The 25152-nt window shown below is 47.2% G+C and overlaps 1 protein-coding gene across 1 annotated transcript in view; it reads right to left on the reverse strand.

Moving 5' to 3' along the window:
* Positions 1–10057, reverse strand: part of LOC129716058 (di-N-acetylchitobiase-like) — a 30199-nt gene extending 20142 nt beyond the window's left edge. Inside the window, exons 1-3 of the mRNA XM_055665938.1 lie at positions 8170–10057; positions 2923–3094; positions 1830–1927 (exon numbers count right to left, since the gene is read on the reverse strand). Of these exons, the coding sequence (XP_055521913.1) occupies positions 1830–1927; positions 2923–3094; positions 8170–8373 (474 nt within the window). The 5' untranslated portion in view covers positions 8374–10057. The remainder of the gene's footprint in view (positions 1–1829; positions 1928–2922; positions 3095–8169) is intronic.
* Between the last annotated feature and the right edge of the window lie 15095 nt (positions 10058–25152).

Consider the following 25152-nt stretch of genomic DNA (forward strand, 5'->3'; position numbering starts at 1 on the left):
GTGATAGGAGTAGAATTAGGCCATTCGCCCCGTCGTCTACTCTGCCATTCAATCATGACTGATCTATCTCTCCCTCCTAACCTCATCTCCCCATAACCCCCGAACCCCATACTAATCAAGAACCTATCAATCACCACCTAAAAAATATCCTCACAGCCGTCTGTGGCAATGAATTCTACAGATTCACCACCCTCTGACTAAAGAAATTCCTCCTCATCTCCTTCCTAAAGGAACGTCCTTTAATTCTGAGGCTTTAATGACCTCTGATCCTAGACTCTCCCACTAGTGAAAACATCCTCTCCACATCCACTCTTTCCAGGCCTTTCACTATTCAATAATTTTCAATGAGGCAACCCCTCATCCTTCTAAACTCCAGCAAGTACAGGCCCAGTGCCGTCAAATGCTCATCATATGTTATATAACCATATAACAATTACAGCACGGAAACAGGCCATCTCGGGACTCTCTCCATAGCCAGCACATCCTTCCTCAGATATAGAAACATAGAAAATAGGTGCAGGAGTAGGCCGTTCGGCCCTTCGAACCAGCACCACCAATCAATATGATCATGGCTGATCAACCAAAATCAGTACCCCGTTCCTGCTTTCTCCCCATATCCCTTCATTCCGTTAGTCCTAAGAGCTATATCTAACTCTCTCTTGAAAACATCCAGTGAATTGGCTTCCACTGCCTTCTGTGGCAGAAAATTCCACAGACTTACAACTCCCTGGGTGAAAACATTTTTTTCTCATCTCAGCCTTAAATGGCCTACGCCTTATTCTTAAACCGTGACCCCTGGTTCTGGACTCCCCCAACATCGGGAACATTTTTCCTGCATCTTGCCTGTGCAATCCCTTAAGAATTTTATATGCTTCTATAAGGTACCCTCTCATCCTTCTAAATTCCAGTGAATACAAGCCCAGTCGATCCATTCTTTCATCATATGTCAGTCCCGCCATCCCAGGAATTAACCTGGTGAACCTACGCTGCACTCCCTCAAGAGCAAAAATGTCCTTCCTCAAATTAGGAGACAGAAATTGCACACATTACTCCAGGTGTGGTCCCACCAGGGCCATGTACAACTGCCAAGGGACTTATAACCATATAACCATATAACAATTACATCACGGAAACAGGCCATCTCGACCCTTCTAGTCCGTGCCGAACACGTATTCTCCCCTAGTCCCATACACCTGCGCTCAGACCATAATCCTCCATTCCTTTCCCGTCCATATAACTATCCAATTTATTTTTAAATGATAAAAACGAACCTGCCTCCACCACTTTCACTGGAAGCTTATTCCACACAGCCACCACTCTCTGAGTAAAGAAGTTCCCCCTCATGTTACCCCTAAACTTCTGTCCCTTAATTCTCATCATGTCCCCTTGTTTGAATCTTCCCTACTCTCAGTGGGAAAAGCTTATCCACGTCAACTCTGTCTATCCCTCTCATCATTTTAAAGACCTCTATCAAGTCCACCCTTAACCTTCTGCGCTCCAAAGAATAAAGCCCTAACTTGTTCAACCTTTCTCGGTAACTTAGTTGCTGAAACCCACGCAACATTCTAGTAAATCTCCTCTGTACTCTCTCTATTTTGTTGACATCCTTCCTATAATTAGGTGACCAAAATTGTACACCATACTCCAAAATTGGCCTCACCAATGCCTTGTACAATTTTAACATTACATCCCAACTTCTATACTCAAATGACTTCTTGCTCTTATCCTCTTGCTATGAAAGCCAACATGCCATAGGCTCTCTTCACTGCCTCAAAGAACAATTTGAATAAGTAGGATAATTAAAATCTACCTGAGCACAGTGTGATTACCTCAATAAACCGTTCACAAGGATAGTCAATACCAAACCATGGAACGCCCATCACAATCTTTCTGGAATCAATGCCCAGTTTGATATAAGCCTCGATACCTAAAATGACAAAAGATAATGAGATTAACAGGGGGAAAAAAAGAAGACACAAAATACTGAACAACTCAGCGGGTCATGCAGCATCCCAGGAGGGCATGGATAGGTGATGTTTGATGTCAGAACTCTTACCCCAGCCCGAAACGTCATTTATCCATGTTCTGCATCAATGCTGCCTGACCCGCTTAGGACAGGCTAGATGCAGGAAGATTGTTCCCGATGTTGGGGAAGTCCAGGACAAGGGGTCACAGCTTAAGGATAAGGGGGAAATCCTTTAAAACAGAGATGAGGAGAACTTTTTTCACACAGAGCGTGGTGAATCTCTGGAACTCCCTGCCACAGAGGGTAGTTGAGGCCAGTTCATTGGCTATATTTAAGAGGGAGTTAGATGTGGCCCTTGTGGCTAAGGGGATCAGAGGGTATGGAGAGAAGGCAGGTACGGGATACTGAGTTGGATGATCAGCCATGATCATATTGAATGGCGGTGCAGGCTCGAAGGGCCGAATGGCCTACTCCTGCACCTAATGTTTCTATGTTTCTATGACCCGCTGAGTTACTCCAAATTTTTGTGTCTTTGGCGTAACTGCCTCCTGCAGTTCATTGTTTCTGCAGAGATTAACAGCGATCCAGGTGGAGCAAGCTCGTTGGATATGGAATTGATTTTGTGGGAGGAAGCAGAGGGGGGGTGTCGCAAGATTGCTTTCCGGACTGGTGGTTAGATGGAGAGTGGCAGAGACCCGGTTTCCATCCTGGCCACGGGCGTTGTCTGTACGGAGTTTGTACGTTCTCCGTGTGACCTGCAGGGGACTTCTCCAGGAGCACCAGTTTCCTCCCACACTCCAAAGACACACAGGTGTGAAGGTTAATTGGCTTCTGTAAATTGTAAATTGTGTATTAGATAGAGCTAGTTTACGGGGTGATCGCTGGTGGGCCGAAGGACCAGTTTCTATGTTGTATCTCTAAAATAAACCTGTTAGAGAAAGTATCGTTGCACTTACCTGTTATGGTCTGATGATAGGGAGCACCTGCCTTGGCTCTGCAATTACCTGACTTCTGGGCCGGCATATTGAAGGCCAATACGATTAGAGTGTTACAGTAGCTTGCAATCTTTTCATAATCATGGCACTGGCTACGGGTGCATTTTGGTGACCATGGTGCAACATACATGACCTAAGAATGAAGCAGTAACAAAGTGTTTACGGCCATCGAGTCACACCGTGTGGAAAGTGGCCATTCAGCACAACTTGACCATGCTGACCAAGATGCACCATCTACACCAGCCCCATTTGTCAGCATTTGGCCCTCTCAACATGGAAGATGTCCTTCATTTGGAAAGAGTGCAGAGAACATGTGTGAGGATGTTACCAGGACTTGAGGCCCTGAGCTATAGGGAGAGGTTGGGCAGGCTAGGACTTTAAGCCTTAGAATGCAGGAGGCTGAGGAGTGATCAGATGGAGGTGTACCAGATCATGAGGGGAATAGTGCTTGTTGCACAGTTACCCAGAGTAAAGGAATCATGAACCAGAGGACATAGATTTAAAGTGAGAAGGGAAAGATTTAATAGGAATCTGAGTACAACTTCACTCAGAAACCAGTGGGTATATGGAACAAGCTGCCAGAGGAGCTTCCATAGGCAGGAACTATAACATTAAAGCTGGCAGGCATCGTACATGGCAGCCGTGTCTTGTCTTTTTCCCCTTTGCTGCTTTGGTTTATGTTTTTACTGTATCCTTAGTTTTTGTATTATTTGGGGGGGGGGGGGGGGGGGGGGTTGCGGGAAACTCTTAAAATCTCTTTTCTCGACAAGATGCGACTTTTCCCGTACTGCGGCTTTAACATCATGGAGATGGCGGTACCTTTGTTAGGGATCGACTACGGGAGCTCCAACCACAGGAGCTTCAAACTCCCCGATTGTGGAAGCTTCGACTACCCCGACCGTGGAAGTTTCGATCGACCCCACCGCGGGTGAAAAGGAGGAAAGAAGGTATAAGTTATTTGCCTTCCATCACAGTAGAGAATTTGAGGTCGCCGAAAACAAGATGGACGTGCTGTCTGCGCTGGTGAGGACTCGGAGGGAGTGCGTGAGTGCAATGGTCTCGGTGTTTTGCGAGGAAATGGCCCCGTGAGTCTGGTGCAAATGCGGACGACTTATTGACTCTTCAGGCAGACTGGGACTGCAGAGAGAGTGACAGCGGTCGGTATAACTCTGGTCACATCACGGTGAAGGAGCGTGTGTGTGTGGCCTGGAAATTGAACTGAAGGCTGTGGGTCTCCGCTTATGCCGGGTGCCCTCGGGATTCTCACACGCCGCTGTGGTGGCTGTTTATGTTTAATCATCATATGATTATGTATCTTGTTCCTTTTTTGTATGGCTGTTGGCAAATCAAATTTATTGTATATATACATACTTGGCTAATAAATTAATTACAATTACAAAATACTTTTGGACAGTTGCATGGATATGAAAGGTTTGGAGGAATATCGGCCAAACGCAGGTAAATGGGACTGGTGGTATCTTGGTGGACACAGGCAAGTTGGGCTGTGGGGCATGTTTGCAGAATGACTGTGGGTCTAAATCTTTCCTAGCAGGTAGACATATCGAGTATCTGAGCTATGGGGAAAGGTTGGGCAGGTTTCGACTTTATTCCTTGGAGCATAAGAGACTGAGGGGTAAATATAGAACATAGAACAATACAGCATAGGAACAGATCCTTTGACCCACAATGCTATGATGCAAAGATTCTCTAATCTGCACGCAATCCATATCCCTCCATTCCCTGCATATCCCTGTACCTATCCAGAAGTCTCTTAAACACCACTATTGTATCCGCTTCCACCAGCACATTCCAGACCCCCACCTGTATAAAACCTGCCCCCCTTATCCCCTTTGAACTTTTCCCCTCTCAACTTAAATCAATGCCCTCTAGGAATCTGCTCTCTCTATGCCTCTCATTATTTTATATACATTCTTTTATCAGGTCATCATCTCAACCTCCTGCTTTCCAGAGAAAACAATCCAAGTCTGCCCAATTTCTCCCTGTAGCTGATCCTCTTTAATCCAAGCATCATTCTGGTAAACCTCGTCTGTATTCTCTCCAAATCTCCACATTCTTCCTTCAATGTCAACTGCTCGCAATATTCCGAATACAGCCAGGCCAAAGTCCTCTAAAGCTTCATTGTGTCTTCGTGACTCGTACTCATGGCTTCCACCAATGAAGTATACCATACAGAAAGAAGGAACTGCAGAAACTAGTTGGCAGAAGAGGACAAAGTGCTGGAGTAACTCAGCGGGTCAGGCAGCATCTGTGGAGAACATGGATAGGTGACGTTTCACAGAGTGCTGGAGTAACTCAGCGGGTCAGGCAACATCTTTGGAGAACATGGATAGGTGACATTTCACAGAGTGCTGGAGTAACTCAGAGGGTCAGGCAGTATCTATGGAGCTAAGGAAGGGTTTCGACCCGAAACGTTGCCTATTTCCAGAAGGGTTTCGGCCCGAAACGTTGCCTATTTCCTTCGCTCCATAGATGCTGCTGCACCATAACTCAGTGGGTCAGGCAGCATCTGTGGTGAACATGGATAGGTGACGTTTCGGGTTGGAACCCTTCAAATCATAGCATATCAATGATATCATATGAAGCATAATACATGCCGCCTTTGTGCCTATTTCCAAGCTTTAGCTGAACGGTCTGTTTCCGTGCTGTATAACTCTGACTATCTCACCAAGCTAGGGTAGACCACACTGCCCACAGGACTATGTCTAACAATAGTATTCGGAGCCTTTCAGCTCTCTTCGATTTGGCCGACAGTTTCCCAGTCCTTCGCGACCTGCACTGATGGAACTGCATAAGTCCACCTGAAATGTATTGCCCTTAGACCCGTGAACCCGCAGAATGGAAGACTTTGATAGTGCCCCTTATAACCATATAACAACCATATAACAATTACAGCACGGAAACAGGCCATCTCGGCCCTACAAGTTCGTGCCAAACAATTATTTTCCCTTAGTCCCACCTGCATGCACTCATACCATAACCCTCCATTCCCTTCTCATCCATATGCCTATCCAATTTATTTTTAAATGATACCAACGAACCTGCCTCCACCACTTTCACTGGAAGCTCATTCCACACCGCCACCACTCTCTGAGTAAAGAAGTTCCCCCTCATATTACCCCTAAACTTCTGTCCCGTAAATCTGAAGTCATGTCCTCTTGTTTGAATCTTCCCTATTCTCAAAGGGAAAAGCTTGTCCACATCAACTCTGTCTATCCCTCTCATCATTTTAAAGACCTCTATCAAGTCCCCCTTAACCTTCTGCGCTCCAGAGAATAAAGACCTAACTTATTCAACCTTTCTCTGTAACTTAGTTGTTGAAACCCAGGCAACATTCTAGTAAATCTCCTCTGTACTCTCTATTTTGTTGACATCCTTCCTATAATTGGGCGACCAAAATTGTACACCAGATTTGGTCTCACCAATGCCTTGTACAATTTTAACATTACATCCCAGCTTCTATACTCAATGCTCTGATTTATAAAGGCTAGCATACCAAAAGCTTTCTTTACCACCCTATCAATATGAGATTCCACCTTCAAGAAACTATGCACGATTATTCCCAGATCCCTCTGTTTAACTGCATTCTTCAATTCCCTACCATTTACCATGTACGTCCTATTTTGATTTGTCCTGCCAAGGTGTACCACCTCACATTTATCAGCATTAATCTCCATCTGCCATCTTTCAGCCCATTCTTCCAAATGGCCTAAATCACTCTGTAGACTTTGGAAATCCTCTTCATTATCCACAACACCACCCTATCTTGGTATCATCTGCATACTTACTAATCCAATTTACCACACCTTCATCCAGATCATTGATGTACATGACAAACAACAAAGGACCCAACACAGATCCCTGAGGCACCCCACTAGTCACCTGCCTCCAACCCGACAAACAGCCATCCACCATTACCCTCTGGCGTCTCCCATTCAGCCACTGTTGAATCCATCTTGCTACTCCTGCATTTATACCCAACAGTTGAACCTTCTTAACCAACCTTCCATGAGGAACCTTGTCAAAGGCCTTACTAAAGTCCATATAGACAACATCCACTGCATTACCCTCGTCAATTTCCCTAGTAACCGCTTCAAAAAATTCAAGAAGAATAGTCAAACATGACCTTCCAGGCACAAATCCATGCTGACTGTTCCTAATCAGACCCTGTTTATCCAGATGCTTATATATATTATCTCTAAGTATCTTTTCCATTAATTTGCCCACCACTGAAGTCAAACTAACGTCTATAATTGCTAGGTTTACTCTTAGAACCCTTTTTAAACAATGGAACAACATGCACAGTACGCCAATCCTCGGGGACTATTCCCGTTTCTAATGAAGGATGTGCTGGCATTGGAGAGGGTCCAGAGGAGGTTTACAAGAATTATCTCAGGAATGATTGGGCTAACATACGATGAGCGTTTCACAGCACTTAGTCTGTACTCACTGGAGTTTAGAAAGATGAGAGAGGGCCTCATTGAAACTTGCCGAATAGTGAAAGGCCTGGATAGAGTGGATATGGAGAGGATGTTTCCAGTTGTGGGGAGTCTAAGACCAGAGGACACCATATAATAACCATATAACCATATAACAATTACAGCACGGAAACAGGCCATCTCGACCCTTCTAGTCCGTGCCGAACACGTATTCTCCCCTAGTCCCATACATCTGCATTCAGACCATAAACCTCCATTCCTTTCCCGTCCATATAACTATCCAATTTATTTTTAAATGATAAAAACGAACCTGCCTCCACCACCTTCACTGGAAGCTCATTCCACACAGCCACCACTCTCTGAGTAAAGACGTCCCCCCTCATGTTACCCCTAAACTTCTGTCCCTTAATTCTCAAGTCATGTCTCAGTGGGAAAAGCTTATCCACGTCAACTCTGTCTATCCCTCTCATCACAACCTCAGAATAAAAGGATATTCCTTTTGAATGGCGATGAGGACGTCTTTTTAGCCAGAGGATGGTGAATCGCTGGAATTCATTGCCACAGACACGGTGGAGGCCATTACTGGGTATTCTTGACACAGGGATTGACAGGTTCTTGATCAGTACGGGTGTCAGGGATTATGAGGAGAATGTGGTTGAGAGGAAAAGATAGATCAGCCATGATTGAATGGTGGAGCGGGCATGATGGGCCAAATGTTCTATGAATTATGATCGTAACTTTAGCTTCTCACCTGGGACCCAGGCACGGTTGTTTGAAGTGACTCCGCAATATTGGATATCAATATGGGTATTTTTGATATTGATTGGATACCAATTTGGGTTGTTTCGTCTTCAATGACTCCATCGTATGTCAAAACGATTCCATCGAAGAATCCACCTTTCACCAATTGCACCTGGGTAGTGATCCACCATCGTTGAAATTGAACATCCTTCATTGCTCTTGGTGATAATTTCACTGTCAGAAGGAAGTAAGAAGATAAGGGCTTATTTTAGATAACTGTATACACAAAACGTTCTTGTGCCAAGTACTAAAACAGTCCAAGACTGTTGGAAAGTTGACTAATCTGGATAGAGGTTTCATCTGCAATGTCTGTACTGAACCTAATCTCAAGATAAACTAATCTCATCTACCTGCAGGTGATCCATAATCCCTCTATTCCCTGCATATCCACGTGCCTATCCAATAGCCTGTAAAACACTGCTATTGCACCTGCCTTTACCACCACCCCGAGCAGCACATTCCAGACACCCACAGCTCTTGATGTAAAAAAACTTGCCCCACACATCTCCTTCAAACTTTCCCTCTCTGAACTGAAAGCTATGCTCTCTAGACTAGTTTTAGTTTGATTTATTGTTGCCATGTGTGCCGTGATACAGTGGAAAGCTTTTGTCTTTGACATTTCCACCCTCTCATAGTCATAGTGATACAGTGTGGAAACAGGCCCTTCGGCCCAACTCGCCCACACCAGCCAACAATGGGCCTCGATTCCCCAACACTGGACAAGGGACTCTGTACATCTACCCGATCTATTCCTCTCATGATTTTGTATACCTCTAAAGATCTCCCCTCACCCTCCTGCGCTCCATGGAATAGAGACCAGCCTACTCAACCTCTCCCTGTAGCTCACACCCTCTAGTCCTGGCAACATCCTTGTAAATCTTCTCTGAACCTTTTCAAGCTTGACAATATCGTTCCTATAACACGGTGACCAGAACTGAACACATTATTCTAAATGCGGTCTCACCAACGTCTTATACAAGTGCAACATGACCTCCCAACTTCTATACTCAATACTCTGACTGATGAAGGCCAAAGTGCCAAAAGCCTTTTTGACCACCTTATCTACCTGCGACTCAACCTTCATGGAACCATGCACCTGTACTACTAGATCCCTCTGCTCTACAACACTACCCAGAGGGCAACCATTCACTGTAGGTCCTGCCCTTGTTCAACGTCCCAAAATGCAACACCTCACACTTCTCTGTATTAAATTCCATCAACCATTCCTCCGCCCACCTGGCCAATCGATCTAGATCCTGCTGCAATCGTTCACAACCATCTTCACCATTTGTAAAACCAATAACTTTTGTATCATCATCAAATGTGCTGATCTTGCCCTGTATGTTCTCATCCACACCATTGATTTTATATATTTCCAACAGGTTTTCCCACAGCCTCTGAAGTCCCAGTGAAAACAATCTGTTTGCCTAATTTATCCTTATAGATAATACCCCCTAATCCAAGCAACAGTCTGGTAAACTTTTTTTTGCACCCTATCCAAAGCCTCCACATCCTGTAATTGGACAACCAGAACTACACACAATACTCCAAATGCTTGGCTGAGCCAAATTCTTGGCGAGCTGCATCATGACTTTCTGACTCTTTCTGACTTATGTCCCAACCAATGAAGGTAAGCATTTTTTAGCACTCTATCTACTTGTGTTTAAACTCTCAGGGAGTTACAGAACTGGGCTCCAAGATCCCCCGACATGAAAGATGTAATGGGTCTTGCCAACAATTGCCTAAATCCCACCTCGCTGCCTTTCACATTCCCAGTAAGTGCTTCTGTCTTTCAAAGATAATAACAGTATGGAAACATCCCATGGAACAGTGATCTTCAGTCCATAATATCAATGGCGGGAGGGGAGGGGGGGGGGTCTCCCTCCAAGGCAAAATAATTAATCTGTAAAGGATCGAATACCATCAGATGACAATAATTCTGATGCAGGTAAATTGAAACTGCAATTACACATTGCCAGGACTTTAACGTAGAGATGTTTCAGCTTCAGATTAAGTGTAATCCAACGAAGAGAGGGATAGAGAGATTAAAATAGGATCTAAAACAAGGTTTTTTGTGTATCAGGAGCTAACAAGATGTCCACAAACAGAAAAAGAGGGAAATAGAGCATTAGTTCGGTTTAGTTGAGTTTATTGTCACGTCTACTGAGGTACGGTGAAAAGCTTTTTTGTTACGTGTTATCCAGTCAGCGGAAAGACAATACATAAGGATGGCATTGGAGAGCAGCGGTAGTTGCTGCCTTATAGCGCTTGCAGCACCAGAGACCGGGGCTCGATCCCGGCTGCGAGTGCTATCTGTACGGAGTTTGTACGTTTTCTCCGTGACCGCGTGGGTTTTCTCCGAGATCTTCAATATCCTCCCACACTCCAAAGACGTACAAGTGTGTAGGGTAATTGTCTTGGGTTTTTATACTTGGTATAAATGTAAATTGTCCCTACGTGTACATAGTGCAGGGCTCGCTGGTCGGTGCGGACTTGGTGGGTCAATGGGCCTGTTTCTGCACTGCATCTCTAAACTAATAACTACACTAAACAAAATAATTACAATCAAGCCTCCCACAGTGTACAGATACATGATAAAGGGAATAACGTTTAGTGCATGATAAAGTATATGACAGAGGCCATGTAGCTAACACAGATGATTGGGACAGGCAGTCAGAACCTTGTGTCCCAGGGTGGAAATGTCAATGTCCAGGGAGCATAGCTGTAACGTCGGAGGGAGAATGGTTAAAGGAGCTGTGCAGGGCAAGTATGGACTTTCTGCCGCGTGAAAAGGTTGCTCTTGAGCTCCCTCTTAAATCTCTCTCCTCTCGCCTTAAGCCTGAGCCCTCTAGTTTTAGAATGCTCCCATGTGAGAATCCCGAACCAGGGGTCAGATTCCAAAGTAAGGAATCATCCATTTAAGGCAGGAATATGTTGTCATGGAATTATATAATACAGAAACAGGCCCTTCCACTCTCATCCATGCCAATCAAAGGGTCTTTCTGGGCTGCTCCCATTTGCCAGCATTACGCCCAAAATCCCATTGCTTTCCATGAACCTGCCCAAACGTCTTTGGAACCTTCTCATAGAGTCATAGAGCCATATAGCACGGAAACAGGCCCTTTGGCTCAACTTGCCGACACTGGTCCCACCTGCCTGCATTTGGCCCGTATCCCTGTATACCTTTCCTTTCCAGATACCTGTCCAAATATATTGTAAATGTTATTATAGCACCTGCCTCAACTTACCTCCTCTAGCAGCTCGTCCCACATACTCACCACCCTCTAAATAAAATGGTTTCCCCTCAGTTCCCTTTTAAATCTTTCCCCTCTATTATTTTAACACTTTGAAAAAATACTGTGACTGTTCACCATATCTATATCTTCCATGGTCTTATACGCCTCTATAAGATCACCCCTCGTCCTCATGCACTTCTAGGAATCAAGTCCTAGGCTGCCCAACCCGTCCCTTTATCCGTAGAGAGATATGAGAGGAATAAATGCAGAGTGTTTTACACAGAGTAGGAGAATTAAAAACCACAGAAAATAGGTTTAAGGTAAGGGGTGAAAGATTTAATAGGAACCCGAGGGGCAACTATTTTACACAAAGGTAGGTGTATGGAACGCGCTGCCATGGGAGGTAGTTGAGGCAGGTACTATCACAACGTGTAAAAAACATTTAGACAGGTACATGGATAGGACAGATTTAGTGGGATGCGGGCAAAACGCAGGCAGGTGGGACTAGTGTAGATGGGGCATCTTGGTTGGTGTGGGCAATTTTGCTGAAGAGCTTTTTTCAATGCCGTATGACTGAATGTACGATTTAATTAAAGTGACATGGAACACATATTGTATAAAGGTTAGATTTAAGTTGCAAAATTAATGTGCAGGATTGCATGGAATGTAACTGTAATCTGTAACAGTGACCCAGCCGTATATCTGCTGCCTCACGGCATCTTAGTTCAATCCTCACTACGGTTGCTGTCTGTGCGTAGTTTGCACGTTCTCCCTGTGACAGCACGGGTTTCGTCCGGTGCTCTGGTTTCCTCCCACATCCCAAAGACGTACATGTTTGTAGGTGAATTGGCTTCTGTAAAATTACCCCTAGTGTGCAGGATAGAACTAGTGTAAACGGGTGATCGATGGGCCGAAGGGCCTGTTCCTTTGTATTGTTGAAACTATTGATTTGATGCTGGAGCAGCACACCACGACGCACACACGCACACACACACACACACACGCGCACACACACACACACGCACGCGCGCACACACACGCACACACACGCACACACACACACACACACACCCACACGCACACACGCACACACACACGCACACACACACACACACACGCACACACACACACACACACACACATACACACACACACACACGCACACACACACATACACATACACACACACACACACACACACGCGCACACACGCGCACACACGCACACGCACAAACAGTATGTCCCTAATAATTCAGGGGATGGAACCTACGGCCCCCGGCAGAATGCGGCCCGTAACCTGAAATTATCCAGCCCGCAGGCGGATTTTGTTTCCCGTATTCATTCGGGCCGCCGAGTGCCCGTCCCGAGCGCGCGGCCGAGCTCTGGCGGTACCACATCCTGCGCAAGGCCACCAGCACGGCCGCGCACCTTCTGTGAACACGTTTAAGAAAGAACTGCAGATGCTTGAAAAATTGAAGGGAGACAAAAATGCTGGAGGAACACAGCGGGTGAGGCGTGCAAGGATTGCATGAGGCTACTTCACCCACTGAGTTTCCCCAGCATTTTTGTCTACCTTCTGTGAACACGTGATTTGATGCCTGCCATCCGGGGCAGGATGGGAGCAGGATCCATGTGTTCTCGTGCCCCGCCATCCGCTCACAGACATGCGTCTCGGCCCCTATGCAGAACGAGGTTTCCCACCCCTAATCCAGCTTGCATCAGAGTTCAGAAGAACATTGTCTTCTCCGGCAGCTGAATCATTTACCGTACAGGACAACTCGAGCCTTATGTGCGTGGGCATGACACAATAGATCAGGGTCATAAATTCCGATGGATATGACAGTCGTCACCTTCGACCAGTCGTAATGCTTCCACTCTTTCCCTCCGTTGTCAGCAATCATGACCTGCAACAATAGTAAAGCCACAACAACCAAAATAAATGTACCGTTTGAAAAATAAAACACTTTATAATCAAATGTAATTGTTCCCGAGGACAGAGATAAGGAAACGTAGGCAGGCAGAGTCGCTGGCAACAATGAGTTCCTCCCCCAATGGACTCCATGCATTCTACGGCCACTTTGAACAGAGGTGGGTAGAAATATAGAAAAATAGAAAAATAGGTACAGGAGTAGGATATTGAGTAGCACCGCCATTCAATATGATCATAGCTGATCATTTAAAATCAGTACTCCGTTCCTGCTTATTCCTCACTTCCCTTGCTTCCTTTAGCCCTAAGAGCTAAATCTAACCCTCTCTTGAAAAGACCCAGTGAATTGGCCAGTGCCAGAGGTATTCATAGACATTTTTAACATCTCACAGCCCCCTGCTGAGGTCCTCACCTTCTTCAAGAAGACCATCCAAATAAAAGGGAGGTAGCTTGCATTAGTGACTACCTTGGAGTGACCATCATGTTGCAAGAGACTGGTGATGGTGCATATTATGTCCAGCCTCCGAGCCAGCCCTCATCCCCTGCAGCTTGCTTACCGTCCATGCAGGCAAATGATCACGATGGCAAAATGCAGGCAAATCGGACTAGTCCAGTATGGCAACTTAGTTGGCATAGACAAGGTGGGCCGAAGGGCATGTTTCTATGCTGTACATCTCCAGAACTAACGTATGTGGCAGGAAAGAAACAAGAAGAGATAACGAAGGTAAATGCGGACCAAAGTGCTTGACGTTCTGAGTCAAGTCAAGTCAAGTTTATTTGTCACATACACATACAAGATGTGCAGTGAAATGAAAGTGGCAATGCCTGCGGATTGTGCAAAAACAACAGAACAGAATAGAACCGAACCAGTATTTACATTTTAGGAAAAAAAAGTTTTTAAAAGACACAACACAACAGTAAATGAGTTGCTGGTGAGATAAGAGTTTACAGTCCTGACGGCCTGTGGGATGAAACTCCGTCTCACCCTCTCTGTTTTCACAGCATGACAGCGGAAGCGTTTGTCTGACCGTAGCAGCTGGAACAGTCCGTTGCTGGGGGGGTAGGGGTCCCCCATAATGTTGCTGGCTCCGGATCTGCACCTCCTGCTGTATATGTCCTGCAGGGGGGCGTGTGTAGTTCTCATTGTGCGTTGGGCCGAACGCACTACTCTGCAGAGCCTTCCTGCCCTGTTCAGGTGTTGTACTTCCGGTGGCGCTGGTGCCAGCAGCCTCCACCTACAGCCCGGTATCTTTTTGTTTTTTTGTTTATTTAGTTATGTTAAAGTGTGTTTTTTTTGTGTTTTTTGGTGTTTTTATGTGGGGGAAGAGGGCACGGTGCGGGGGATACCGTCCTTCGGCCGCTTCCTGGTGAGGATGCGACTATTATTCGAGTCGCGTCCTCGCTCCCCCCCCTCCCCCCACAGCGGCCTACCTACCTGGATTGGCGCGGCCTTTCCTGCCGGGATCGACCGGAGCTCCAGCAGCGGCGGGACAGCGCTGGAACATCGCAGGGCTGGCGATGCCTTACCGGCCTGAGAACTTTGGACACTGCAGTCTTCAGGGAGGAAGCGGCCGCTTCAGTCCAGGCCGCTGAAGAATCGTTCACCCGACGCCGATGATCCAGCTTCGCGGCAGAGGGCCTGAGAACATCGAGTTGGCTGAGGAGGCCACATATAGACCCCGACCTCGGGTGGACTATGAGGGGGAGAACTGGATAATTTTAGTGCCTTCCCTCACAGTGAATTCTGCTGTGGGGGGACGTTTCTTGTTGATCTCTATAGTGTACTGTTCTGTGTCTTTTTTCTCTTTTTTTTTGTTTTTATGGATTTATTGACATTTGATCTGTTCAATTAATTTAATCAATCTCTGTAAAGCACTTTGGTTCAAATACTGGTTTTGTTGAAAAGTGCTATATAAATAAAGATTATTGTTATTATTATTATTATTACCGGGGGTCGCCATCTGGAGCCCGGAGTGCTGGACCTGCTGCACCAACATCCTGGAGCTGCGGTTTGCGGAGCTCCCAACGCGGGCGGCGCTGACTACAACGCGGGGTCCTGCGACTCTGCCCGGCTCGACCTGCGGACTCGGGAGCTGCGGACTCCGGCAGAGCGAGGCGGCTGATCAGGAGGTCCGGGCCGCTGAGGAGGAGGATGCTCACCGTCGGGGTTCGGCGTCGGCGTTCCACCAGCCCGGCGTGAGGGCCTGAACATCGGGCCACCCGGGGCGGCGACTGCGGGTGCTCGGAAGGCCCCGACCACGGATGAACATGGAGGGGAGGCTGGCTGGACTATGGTGCCTTCCTCACCTTGGTGCCATTTATGTTATGTTGTGTCGTGGACTTTCTGTGTTTGTGCTTTTTTTAAATTTTTTAATTTTTAATTCAATTTCAATTTTATTTTTAATATGTTGTATTATTTATTTATTATTTATTTTTATTATTTTTTTGTGATTTTTTTATGATACTGCCTGTAAGGGAAATTCATTTCGTTGTCTCAAATTGAGACAATGACAATAAATTTGATTACAATACAATACAATACAATTCAGAGTTGTTTCCAAACCAGATTGTGATGTTATCAGACAAGATGCTTTCTACAGCCCCACAGTAGAAGCACTGTAGGATCCTCAGAGAGACTCTGAATTTCCTCAGCTGCCTGAGGTGGTAAAGACGCTGCCTTGCCTTAGTGGCAGCGTCTCTACCAGTCTGGCAGTGTGTGTAGCCATGTCAGATCCTCTGTGATGTGGACTGCCAGGTATTTAAAGCTGCTAACCCTATCCACAGTAGTCCTATTTATCCCCAGTGGAGTGTATATCCTCGGTTGTTGTGCCCTTCTAAAGTCCACAATCAGCTCCTTAGTTTTAGTGATATTCAAGAGGAGGTTGTTGTTCTGACACCAGAGTGCCAGGTCAAACAACCTCCACCAGGTAGGCCTTCTCATTGTTATTGGAGATCAGGCCCTCCACCACAGTGTCATCATCAAACTTTATGATTGAGTTGGAGCTGAACCTGGCTGCAGTCATGTGTGTACAGGGAGTACAGTAGGGGGATGAGGACGCAACCCTGGGGAGATCCTGTGTTCATGGTGAGGGGGTTTGAGGTATGTCTCCCCATCTTGACCACATGGGGCTTGGCGGTGAGAAAGTCCAGGACCCAGGCACACAGGGGAGTGTTCTGTCCCAGTTCCAGCAGCTTCTCAGCAAGTCTGGTGGGGACTATGGTGTTGAAAGCTGAACTGAAATCAACAAACAGATTGAGAGGGGATCTTATAGAAACTTACAAAATTCTGAAGGGGTTGGACAGGCTAGATGCAGGAAGATTGTTCCCGATGTTGGGGAAGTCCAGGACAAGGGGTCACAGCTTGAGGATAAGGATAAGGGGGAAATCCTTTAAAACCGAGATGAGGAGAACTTTTTTTCACACAGAGAGTGGCAAATCTCTGGAACTCTCTGCCACAGAGGGTAGTTGAGGCCAGTTCATTGGCTATATTTAAGAGGGTTAGATGTGGCCCTTGTGGCCAAGGGGATCAGAGGGTATGGAGAGAAGGCAGGTACGGGATACTGAGTTGGATGATCAGCCATGATCATATTGAATGGTGGTGCAGGCTCGAAGGGCCGAATGGCCTACTCCTGCACCTAATTTCTATGTTTCTATGTAAACAGCTTCCTCACACAAGCCCCCCTTCTGGCTGTCAAGGTGAGAGAGAGTGGTGCGCAAAACCTGGGAGATCGCATCATCCGTGGATCTGTTTGGACGGTATGCGAACTGCAGCGGGTCCATGTTGCGAGGGACAAAGGTGCAGATGTGGTTCTCGATCAGCCTCTCGAAGCTTTTCATGACCACCGAGGTGAGGGCCACCGGACGGTAGTCATTCAAGCAAGCTGGAGCGACATCCAGCGTTAGTGCTGAGTGCATTTCAGGCAAACCAACTCTTTCATTCAGCAACTGGAAAACTCACCTCAACTTTGAACTTGCGGCTCTGGGCAAGAGGTTGGCAGAGGGATATATCATCACATGAGCAGCCACGGGGTCTGTCCTTGGTGAGGCCAGAGGGAAGCAGCGAAAGACAGGTCAGCGTTAACATCAGGACCCGACCTTGGTGCATCCCTTCAACCAGAGACATGGTCTGCCAGTCGCTGCAAGGATCTCTGTCTGCAGTTGTCCGCAAGTGACTGTCGACAACTCCGCTCGGCTCTCTCTATCTCTCGCTCTCTCACTCTGTATGTAGCAATTGTGAAATGCTGACGCAAGATTCATACTATCAATTGTAGCTATATAGAGAATGATATCTCTCCCCTCTAACTTGGGCAATATTAACCCTTGAACCATTATATTTGTTTCCTAAGGTTTAAGACAGGGGCAGGACTGGTAGCTCAATGTTCCAGGGTACAGTTGCTTCAGGAGAAGGTAAAAGGAGAAGGGGGGGGGGTTGCGTTATTGGTTAGGAGGATGTCACTTCAGTAGCCAGAGGTGATATTATGGACGGTTTGTCTAGTGAGGCTATTTGGGTGGAGCTGAGGGACTAGACAGGGATGATCACCTTGTTGGTGGTATACACAGCCCCCCACCAAATAGTCAATGGAGATTGGATGAACAAATATGCCAGGAGATTGCAGACAGCTGCAGGACAAATAAGATTGTTGTAGTACGGGATTTTATCTTTCCCAATATTGACTGGGAAAATCGTAGTGTGAAAGATTTAGATGGGGTGCAATTTCTCAAAGGTGTTCAGGAGAGTTTTCTCCAGAAATATGTAGAGGGTCCCACATGTAAGAGGGCAACACATGTAGGAGGAGCCTTATGGGACCAGAGACCATTGTTTAATTAGGTTTAAGTTAGTTATGGTAGGGACTATATAGTGGGCAAAATTAGAGCACATGGTATTGGGGGTAGAGTGCTGACATGGATAGAAAATTGGTTGGCAAACAGGAAACAAAGAGTAGGGACTAACGGGTCCCTTTCAGAATGGCAGGCAGTCACTGGTGGGGTACCGCAAAGCTCGATGCTGGGACCGCAGTTATTTACAATATACATCAATGAGTTAGATGAAGGGCTTCAAAGTAACATTAGCAAATTTGCAGATGACACAAGGCTGAGTGGCAGTGTGAACTGTGAGGAGGATGCTATGAGAATGCAGGGTGACTTGGACAGGTTGGGTGAGTGGGCAGATGCATGGCAGATGAAGTTTAATGTGGATAAATGTGAGGTTATCCACTTTGGTGGCAAGAACAGGAAGGCAGATTATTATCTGAATGGAGTCAAGTTAGGAAAAGGGAAGTATAACAAGATTTGGGTGTCCTTGTTCATCATTCACTGAAAGTAAGCATGCAGTCCAGAATCAGAATCAGAATAGAATCAGAATAATACTTTATTTGCCACGTATGTTTTGCAACATACAAGGAATTTCATTTGCCAAGTAAGTCATACAAATAAAAAGCAACAGATCACCCAAATCACATTTTAACATGCAGTGGCGTAGGGTGGGTTTTGAGCGCCCGGGGCATTTAAAGTTTTGCGCCTCCTCAGTAGCGGGGGGGGGGGGGGCGGGGGGGGGCGGGGCAGGGGCGGGGCGAGGTCAGAGGCGGGCGCGGGGCGGGGGGCGGGGGGGGGGGGGCAAAGGGGGGGGCGGGGCGGGGGGGGGGAAGAGGCGGGGGCGGGGGGGGGGGAGCCTTTTGGGACAGCGGGGGCGCGGCGACCAGAAACTCAGAGCTGGGGGCAGCGGCAGCGGTGGCCTGGCCCGCGCAGTTTTTATACTCACAGCTCCAGGTAACCCCTCCTCGCTCCAACGGCTCCCCGGGCCCCTTAATTTTATTTTTAAATGTATTCAACAATTTTTTTGCGACCCAAAAAATTTAACGTCCAGGGAAACCGCCCCAATGCGCCCCCCCCACGCTACACCACTGTTAACATGAACATCCATCACAGTGACCCCTACACATTCCTCACTGTGATGGAAGGCAAAATAAACTTCAAGTCTCTTCCCTTTGTTCTCACGCGGTCGGGGGCCTTGAGCCTTCGGTTGACGGGACGATCTTGACTCCCTCAGCCGGCAGCATTTTGGCCCTCCGCATTGAGGCGATTAGCTCCTGCATCGGGGGGATGTCTGCTCCCCCGCGCCGGGCGATCGAACCTCGCGTCGGGGCTGGTCGAACCTTCCGCGACGTTGGAGCTCCCGACTCAGCCTCTCCCGAGACTGCGAGCTCTTGATGGTAACTCCACAGGCCACGGTTGGAGCAATCTCAGGCAAGGGATCAGCTCCGATGTGAAGTCCGCGCCCCGCGGTGGGGCTCACGACAGTCCGAGGAGGCCTCCAGCTCCATCGATAGACGGCCGCAGAGCGCCCGGAGAATGCGATGCCAAAATTAATCACATCTCCGGCAAGGTAAGAACCTGAAAAAAAGTTTCCCCCGATCCCCTCCCCCTCCCCCACAGGAGATAGTAAAGAAAGCTAATGACATGTTGGCCTTCATTACAAGAGGAGTTGTGTATCAGAGCAAAGAGGTCCTTCTGCAGTTGTACAGGGCCCTAGTGAGACCACACCAGGAGTATAAGTGTGCAGTGCTGGTCTCTAAATTTGAGGAACGACATTCTTGCTATTGAGGGAGTGCAGCGTAGGTTCACAAGGTTACTTCCCAGGATGGCGGGACTGTTATATGATGAAAGAATGGATCAACTGGGCTTGTATACTCTGGAATTTAGAAGGATGAGATAGTATCTATTTGTAACATATAAGATTATTAAAGGTTTGGACACACTAGAGGCAGGAAACATGTTCCAAATATTTGGGGGAATCCAGAACCAGGGACCACAGTTTAAGAATAAGGCGTAGGCAATTTAGAACAGAGATGATGAAAAACTTTTTCAGCCTGAGAGTTGTGAATCTGTGGAAATCTCAGCCTCAGAAAGCAGTGGAGGCCAATTCTCTAGATGCTTTCAAGAGAGAATTAGACACTCTTAAAGATAGCAAAGTCATGGGATGTGGGGAGAAGGCAGGAAGGGGGTACAGATTGTGGATGATCAGCCTAGATCACAGTGAATGGCGGTGCTGGCTCAAAGGGGCGAATGGCCTTCTCCTGCACCTATTGTCTATTGTCTATTGGCTCAGAGGGCCCATGTGTTAAAATGCTAAATTGGGATAAGGCCAGCTTTGTGGGTACGAGGGAAGGCCTCGCTGGAGTTGATTAGAGCAGGTTATATGAGGGGAAAGGAACATCAGCCAAGTGGGATGTTTTAAAAAGTGTGCTGATAAGAGGTCAGGATAAGCACGTCCTTGTTAGAGTGAAGGGCAAAGCTGCCAAACGTAAGGAAGCTTGGTGGATGAGGGAAATTGAGGCATTGGTCAAGAATAAGAAGGATGCATTGGAGAGGTATAGGCAGCTGGAATCCCTGGAGGAGTTTTGGGAACAAAGGAACAAACTAAAAAAGGAAATCAGGGCAAAGGGGTCCAGGAGATAAGGAAAAATGAGGGCAATCTCTGGCAGATAGCAATAAGGACAATTCCAAGAGATTTTATAAATACACTAGATCAAGTGGGACCCATTGGGCCCTGTTCCCCAAACACAATATTCCACCACTCACTCATTCCCCCGATGCAACCCGTTCCCTCAACACAATATTCCACCACTCACCCATAGCCCCCAACTGTGCAGGCGTGGCTCATTTACCCTCAGCACTCCCTCCCCCTCCTCTTCACCCACCCTCTTCTTTCCCCTCACCTTCTCCCCTCTCCATTCTGTCCCTCACCCCTCCCTCCCTCTGCTTTCCCCTACCCTGTCAAGCCCTCCCTCCATAACCCCTCGCTGCTCCCTAACCCCCTCCTCTCCCTCTATCTGTTTTAAATAACATTCAACAACAATGCTCACTCTTTCCTCATCCCCTCCCTCCCTTTCTTTACAACACTGTGACAAATCTCTCATTGCGCTGGAAGTCCTGTCATTTGTTAACATCGTAACAGGCAGGGCAAGTTTTAAACTGAAAAGTTTGATTTTCTAAAGTGAAAAGTGATTTTTTTTAATGTTTGTAAATTTGAATAACTTGTAAAACATAACATCAATCTTAAATGGAATGCGGCTGTGTTTATGAAATGTTTTTCATGTAAATCAGATCCCATTGTGATGTTATTGTGGGGTGGATCACTGCTGACCAGGCAGTTTATCAGAATCAGAATCACACTTTATTCGCCAAGTATGTTTTGCAACATACAAGGAATTTCACTGGCCAGGTCCGTCATACAATTAAAAGTAACAGATCACTCAAAAACACACTTTAACATGAACATCCACCACAGTGACTCCTACACATTCCTCACTGTGATGGAAGGCGAAATAAACTTCGCCCTTTCCCTTTGTTCTGCGTCGGTCTTAACTTCCATAGCTGGCGGCATTCAGGCCCTCTGCAACGAGGCGTTCAGCTCCTGCATCGAGGAGATGCCAGCTCCCCCGCGCCGGGCGATCGAACCTTCTGCGGCGTTGGAGCTCCCGACTAGCCTCACCCGAGATTGCGAGCCCTAGATGTTGATTTTGCGGTGGCCGCGCACGGTGGGAGCGATCCCAGGCAAGGGATCCGCTTCGACGGTAGGTCCGCGCCCCGCGGTGCGGCTCACGGCAGTCCGAGTAGGCTTCAAGCTATATCGATGGTAGGCTGCAGAGCCCGGAGAATATGATCCAAAAATTAATCACATATCCGGGAAGGTAGGAGCATGAAAAAAAGTTTACCCCGATCCCCTCCCCCCAACCCCCACACAAAACAAACCGAGAATCATTACAATAAACTTTCAACAAACATTAAAGTATTGCGTACTGGAGTATTGCGTACAATTTTGGTCTCCAAATCTGAGGAAGGACATTATTGCCATAGAGGGAGTGCAGAGAAGGTTCACCAGACTGATTCCTGGGATGTCAGGACTGTCTTATGAAGAAAGACTGGATAGACTTGGTTTATACTCTCTAGAATTTAGGAGATTGAGAGGGGGTCTTATAGAAACTTACAAAATTCTTAAGGGGTTGGACAGGCTAGATGCAGGAAGATTGTTCCCGATGTTGGGGAAGTCCAGGACAAGGGGTCAAAGCTTAAGGATAAGGGGGAAATCCCCCTTTAAAACCGAGACGAGGAGAACTTTTTTCCACACAGAGAGTGGTGAATCTCTGGAACTCTCTGCTGCAGAGGGTAGTCGAGGCCAGTTCATTGGCTATATTTAAGAGGGAGTTAGATGTGGCCCTTGTGGCTAAGGGGATCAGAGAGTATGGAGAGAAAGCAGGTACGGGATACTGAGTTGGATGATCAGCCATGATCATATTAAATGGCGGTGCAGGCTCGAAGGCCAAATGGCCTACTCCTGCACCTAATTTCTATGTAAACATTTTTTTAAAAGATGCAAAACGAACAGACTGCCGGCAGGGCTGCCATCTCTTCAGCGCGCCTGGTGGTCCCTTATGTAAATTAGATCCAATTGTGAAGTCATACGGTGCTAACTGCCAGTGCAAGTTCAAGTGAATTGTGACAATCTGAATTTTGTACATTTAAAAATGTAAATAACGTAAAATATACCACCAATCTGAACGGAAGTAGATAAAAACACACCACGGGACAAAGGTGAGTAAGGTGATCCAAATTTGTAGGGCTATCCTGTCCCATTTTGGCGTTAGTTTCAGGATCACATGTACAGACAGACGGACAGATGGACAGACGGACAGACACAACAAATAAGATGAGAGATTTAGTAATATACTAAACTAAGTGGGACCCGTTGGGTCTCATTTTCACACAGGAGGCCTGGTCCCCCAATGCAATATTCCACCACTCAGGCATAGCCCCCAACTGTGCAGGTGCAGCTGATGGGTTCCCGTTGTGGCGTCCCTAATCCCCCCCCCCATCTCCCCGCCCCTTGCCCTTCCCCCCACGCACCCACTCCATCCTCCCTCAACCCCCCCCCCCCCCCCCCGCCCATTCTCCTCATGGTGGCTCTCCAGCGGCGCAGCCACTCCCGCCCATTGGGTTCCCATTGTGACATAGAACACGCAGGTATTACTGCGCAGGCACAGCTGACGACCAAGCCAAGTGGAAAAGGGATTTATTCAATGTTAAAATGTGAATAACTCCTAAAATACAACAATTTAAACGTTAAAGATGAGATTTCTTCAGTCCATTATTTCTTGTTGCATCTCATGTTGCATTCTGCAGCTAGTGGAGGCGGATGGCTTCAGGCGGGGGCTGTTGGGGCTGGTGGGGGGAGCGTCCTGCAGCCTGGGGAGGGGCACGGCTTCAGGCGGGGCTGTCGGGTGCCGATGGGGAAGGGGGAGCATCCTGCAGCTGGGGGACGGGGATGGCTTCAGACGGGGAGAATTGGGCTCCCATTATAATGTAGAGCATGCAGGTATTACTGTGCAGGTGCAGCTGACGGCAGGGCAAGAGGAAAAGGGATATACTTATCTATACTTTTTATCTATCTATCCATCTATCTATCCATCCATCTATCCATCCATCTATCTACCTCTCTATCTATATTTCTATCTATCTATCAAAATATATATGCATCTATCTTCTATCTATCTATTCTAGTCGATCTTCTTTCTATCTATCTATCTATCTATCTATCTATCTATCTATCTATCTATCTATCTATCTATCTATCTATCTATCTATCTATCTATTTCTACTATTAATAAAACTCTCATCTTGTCCTCTTCCGGTTTGTGTTTATTAAATTTGCGCAAAAACTGTACCCTATATCGTCACCTTTCTCGCCGTTCTCCTCTGCTCCATGCGTACCAAGTTTTGTTACGATCGGTGGAATATCACAAAAGTTATGAATGCTTAAACATCGTGAGATCAGCAGATTGGTCTGCTCACCTGTCATCACCATGAAGATAATGCCCCTTCCAGTACCCACTGTCAATCACTGGAGCAAGGAGAATAAAGCCCCGGAGGCAGGGCAAGAGCCCAGAAGTCGGGCGTGAGTCAGTCAGCCCAGTAGCCGTGAGTGAGAGTCGAGTCCAGAAGCAATGAGTGAGTGAGAGTCAAGTCCAGAAGTCGTGAGTGAGCGAACTGTGAGTCCATAAGCCGCGACTGAGTGTACTGTTAATATAGAAGCCGTGAGTGAGCGACCTGTCAGTCCAGAAGCCTTGACAGAGTGAATTGTGAGTCCGGAAGCTGTGAGTGAGTGAACTGTGAGCCCAGGAGCCGGGAGTGAGTGAACTGTGAGTCCAGAATCCGTGAGTCATTGAACTGTGAGTCCAGAAGCCATCAGTGAAAGAAGTGTGAGTGCAAAAGCAGAGAATGAATGAGTGAACTGTGAGTCCAGAAACTGTGAGTCAGTGAAGTGTGAGTCGACAAGCCGTGAATGAGTGAAGTGTGAGTCCAGTAGCTGCACTGTGAGTCCAGTAGCTGCATGGAGGCGGACCCTGAAACCCTCCCCCTCCCTCGGCTGCAGGACGCCCCCCCCTCCCCCGACCGACCGACAGTTCTCGCCTGAAGCCGTCCCCCTCCCGCTGCTACAGGACGTTCTCCTCCCTCCCGCTGGCCCCAGATAGCCACCACCTGAATCTATCCCACTCCCCCCGCTGCAGGACACCCCCCGCCTGAAGCCATCCCCTGCCGCCTGCTGCAGGGCGCTCTCCCCCCCACACTGGCCCTCCACCAGCCTCCACCTGAAGCCGCCCCCAACCCCGCCTGATACATAGAAACATTGAAAAATAGAAAATAGGTGCAGGAGTAGGCCATTCGGCCCCTCGAGCCTGCACCGCCATTCGATATGATCATGGCTGATCATCCA

Source organism: Leucoraja erinacea, unplaced genomic scaffold (assembly GCF_028641065.1).
Source record: "Leucoraja erinacea ecotype New England unplaced genomic scaffold, Leri_hhj_1 Leri_163S, whole genome shotgun sequence".
NCBI lineage: Eukaryota > Metazoa > Chordata > Chondrichthyes > Rajiformes > Rajidae > Leucoraja > Leucoraja erinaceus.